The sequence below is a fragment of the Propithecus coquereli genome, unplaced genomic scaffold (assembly GCF_000956105.1).
Source record: "Propithecus coquereli isolate 6110/MARCELLA unplaced genomic scaffold, Pcoq_1.0 Scaffold111, whole genome shotgun sequence".
In the NCBI taxonomy this organism is placed as follows: Eukaryota; Metazoa; Chordata; class Mammalia; order Primates; family Indriidae; genus Propithecus; species Propithecus coquereli.
Window position 1 is genome coordinate 2227593 of NW_012135081.1, and position 4216 is coordinate 2231808.

A 4216-nucleotide genomic window follows, 5' to 3' on the forward strand; every position below is an offset into this window, starting at 1 on the left:
GAAGCTGGGATTCCAGCTCTGCTCAGGCAGCCTGGAGGCTGAGGCAGGAGAATCGCTTGAGCCCAGGAGTTTGAGGCCACAATGAGCTATGATGATGCCACTGCACTCTACCGAGGGAAAGAGAGCGAGACCCTGTCTCAAAAAAAAAAAAAACAAAACACAAAACAACAAAAATAAATAGAAATAGGGGGAGGGAGAAAAGAATGCTTGTAGTTTAGACCAGGATAGTGGTAGAGAAGATAGAATGAAGCTGACTGATTCAAGAAATACTTAGAAGGTAGAACCAACAAGACTTCGTGTGTGTGTGTGTGTGTGTGTGTGTGTGTGTGTGTGTGTGTGTTATGGGGAGAGGGCATGGAGGGAGAGTATTAAACAAATATTGAGGAATGAATGAATTCCTGTGTTCCTGCCAAATTCCTTTACTACACAAAATGCCTTCCCTCTACTCTATCCTCCCAGTCATAGTTCCTTCCCGTTTTCTCCACAAAACTGTCTCTGATGTTGTCCCCTCCTTTGCAGGAGTATTCTAGAATTTTATTTTATCTATTTATTTAGAGACAGGGTCTCACCCTGCCATTCAGGCTGGAGTGCAGTAGTGCCATCATAGCTTACTGCAGCCTTTAACTCCTGGGCTCAAGAGATCCTCCTGCCTCAGCCTCCTGAATAGCTGAGACTATAGGCATGTGCCAACGCACCTGGCTAAGTTTTAAAAATTTTTTTGTAGAATCAGGGTCTTGCGCAGTTGCCCAGGCTGGTAGAATTTTAGAGCTGGATATTCTTGAGAGACATAGTAACTGAGATGACTTAGAAACTACCTGAAGATGAAGACCATGTCTTAGTCAACTTTCTATCCTGCCCACCCTATCTACCTAACACTTGTGGAAATCCAAACACTCCAGGATCATACTTTTAGAACATTTCTTCTGACTACACGAGTGGTACAATCATAAACAGCCTGTGCTAATATAAAGCTCTGTAACCCATAGCACATTACACAGGTGTGGGAGCTTTCACAACTATTTTCTCCTTGGATCCTCACAGAATTCTTGTAAGACAGGTACTATTACAGAGGAAATAAATTCAGAGTTAAAGTGACATATTCAAGGTCACATACACTAAAAGAAATGGCAGTCCTAAGATTTGAACCCAGATCCACTGTTCCCAAATGAGATGCTCTATCACCCACCATGGATGTTAAACATGCATATGTACCCAAGAGGACTGTTAACTCTTGGAGGCAGTTCAGTGCCACTTCTGGGAATCCTTCCCAGTTTCAAGCATTTATTTAGAAACGTTTACTGAGCACCTACTATGTGCTAGGTATGACACCTAGAGTTACAGCAGTGAACAAAGCAAAGAAAATGCTTGCCCTCAGTCTAGGTCAGGGAGCCAGTCAAATAAGGAAGCAAATATATAAACAATATATAAACAAGTGATAAGTGCTATAAAAAAATACAAGAGATACCGTGGAAAAGTGTGCCCTTTTTGTGAGCACCACTTTATAGATAGAGTGGTCAGACAAAGCCCTTCAAAAAAGTAACATTTAAGTTTGTACCAAGATTGGTCTTTAGTAGGCGCATAACAGAAGGCGTTTTCCTACAAATCTAGTTCGGGAAACTCCAAAACAATAAAAAATAAAAAAAGGAAAAAGCGTACTTAGTCCGCACAGGGGCCGCTCCCAGGCCTCCAACCTTCACCGCCAGACTGACTGGAAAGTGGACAGTTCCCGACCTACTCAGGCCGCCACCCTTAGAGAGTGCCGCGGTCCTCCCGCACCCCAGGAGGCGCCATGTCCTGAGGCATTGTCAGATTGACACAGGGCACCCAATGGTCAAAGCGCCGACGCGCCGAGTAAGGCTGAGAGCAAACGCGGCGCTGCGAAGCCCTGAGGCCCTAGGGAATCGTGAAGAGTCACTGGGCCCTTCAAGGAGAGGGCGTCCTCGGGATCACAAACCCCTTTCATCGGCATAAACCCTCATTCCCTCGGTTATAGCCCGTTTCCGGCGCCTTTAAATCAGGAAGTATTGCTGTGTCCAATCCTGGTCCTCTTTCCGCACTTAGCCTTTGAGTACTTCCCCCGCCCGAGCCAAGTGGGCTATCGCTACCAATCAGCGATCAGGAAAGGCGCATGCGTCCTCGAACGAACGCGACGTACAGTGAACCTTGACCTGAAGACAACCTCTTCTCCCCCGCCTTCCGTTGACCCCTCCTGCTGTGAAGATGGCGCTCTCCAGGGTGTGCTGGGCTCGGGCTGCTCTGTGGGGCTCGGCAGTCACCCCTGGATCTTTTGTCACCCGGAGGCTGCAACTGGGTCGCTCTGTGCTGGCTTGGGGGGCCCCTCGGTGAGGGACCTGGAGAGAGAAAAGCATTTCTGACGTCGAGGCCCTTCTAGTGGCACAACCTTGCCTGCATGCTGTCTCTTAATGCTCAGGGTTCCACGCCTTAGACCCGGGATTTTTATTTTTCCGCTCAGGATTCCCACTCCAATCCCAGCTAGTGACCTAGCTTCCTGACTCTGTCGACTCCCAGTGCCCTATGTTGTCTGATCTCCCCACGTGTCTTCAGCCCATCTTTCAGTCTCCCTTTTTTGGTTCTGGTTTTACCGCTACTATCTCGATCCCACCTCTCTGGCCTTAGCCTGCACTTCAGATCGTCCCATAGGCCTTGCACTCTCTCCAGACTCGTACCCGCCCCGCCCCCCCCGCCCCCGACTTCCCTTCTGCCTGGCCTCTGCCTGTTCTGTCTTCCTTAGTCTGATTGCTTATCTCTCCTTGACCCCAAGATCTTCCTTGGAATTTGGAAGTTTCAGGTTTTAGCACACATTCCAGGACTGGTTCCCAGATAGTCTCTTTGATCTTCCTTATAGGTCTTCAAAGCTTCACCTTTCTCCAAAAGCAGATGTGAAGAGCTTGATCTCTTATGTGGTGACCAAGACAAAAGTGATTAATGGGAAATACCATCGTTTCTTGGGTCGTCATTTCCCCCGCTTCTATGTCCTGTACACAATCTTCATGAAAGGTAAAAACAAAACGAAAATAGAAATCCCTGAATCAGCTCTTGGGCAAGGTCGGAGGCTTAGAATAAGTAAGACCATTTGTAGGTTCTGCTATGGGGGTTTGAGTAGGGATATCTTCTGTTTCATAAATGCTTGAACATTAAACTAATTCTTAAATTAGCACTTCTCGAGGGTGTTTCTAGAAAGATGTTATGAGAAACAACTTTGACAACATGGGAGAGGGAAGACAATATATGTGTATTCTTGTACTTTTCTTAACCTGGCTATTATTGAAAATTTTTTCCTGCACAATGGCAGGGATCTATGGCTGTACAGACCTGCCCTGTGATTTATCAGTCGACTTGACTCTTAGAAAATGTGGTCTAATGGTTGTCACATATCTGTCTTAGGTACTATGTTGTACCTAAGACAGCATTATCTATACTTGGTTTCTGAATGTTTTGGTTCAAATCAGAGATCTATTAATTTATAGGAGATAGTAAGTATTGTGTCAAGCGTCCACTCTGGAGCTGGATTGCCTGATTCAAATCCAAGTTTCTCACTTGCTGGCTGTGTAATTGGACTAGTTACCTAACTTCTGTTCGTTGGTTTTTCTCATGTGTAAAATGTGAACATTAGAACCTACCTGTTGACCATATGGTTATGAAGATTAAATAAATCAATACATGTAAAGTACTTAGAATAGGGCCTAATCCTTAGTAAATGCCCAATAAGTATTAGCTATTAATATTATTATATTCTATACTTTTATCATAACACTATAGTAACACTACCACTTTGTGAACTCTGAATATTATCATCATTATTACTAGAGTCATGGACTTGAAAAAATTAGTTATCCTCATCTATAAAGTGGAGATAAGCATGGTTTCTTTGTTTGGCCTCCGTTTTATAACTAGGATAAAATGAGAAAAGGGTCAGAAGGCATTTCGGTTTGTTCATTTTTAAACCTTTTATTATGGAAATTTTTATACATACATAAAAATAGAGTAGTATAATAAGCTTCCGTATACTCAACCTCATTTCAACAATTACCAACTAATGGCTACCAATCTAATTTGATTAATATACTTGCCTTCTCTTGTATTATTTATTTATTTATTTTTTTTAAGACAGAGTCTCACTGTGTTGCCCGGGCTAGAGTGCCATGGCGTCAGCCTAGCTCACAGCAACCTCAAACTCCTGGGCTCAAGCGATCCT

At 44.2% G+C, this 4216-nt stretch overlaps 1 protein-coding gene across 2 annotated transcripts in view; it reads left to right on the forward strand.

The window, feature by feature from the left end:
• Positions 1-2151: 2151 nt before the first annotated feature.
• LETMD1 (LETM1 domain containing 1) overlaps positions 2152-4216 on the forward strand; it is an 8837-nt gene continuing 6772 nt past the window's right edge. For both annotated transcript variants that reach the window (XM_012653377.1, XM_012653385.1), the window contains exons 1-2: positions 2152-2342; positions 2867-3018. In XM_012653377.1, coding sequence (XP_012508831.1) covers positions 2221-2342; positions 2867-3018 — 274 coding nt within the window. In that variant the 5' untranslated portion in view covers positions 2152-2220. The remainder of the gene's footprint in view (positions 2343-2866; positions 3019-4216) is intronic.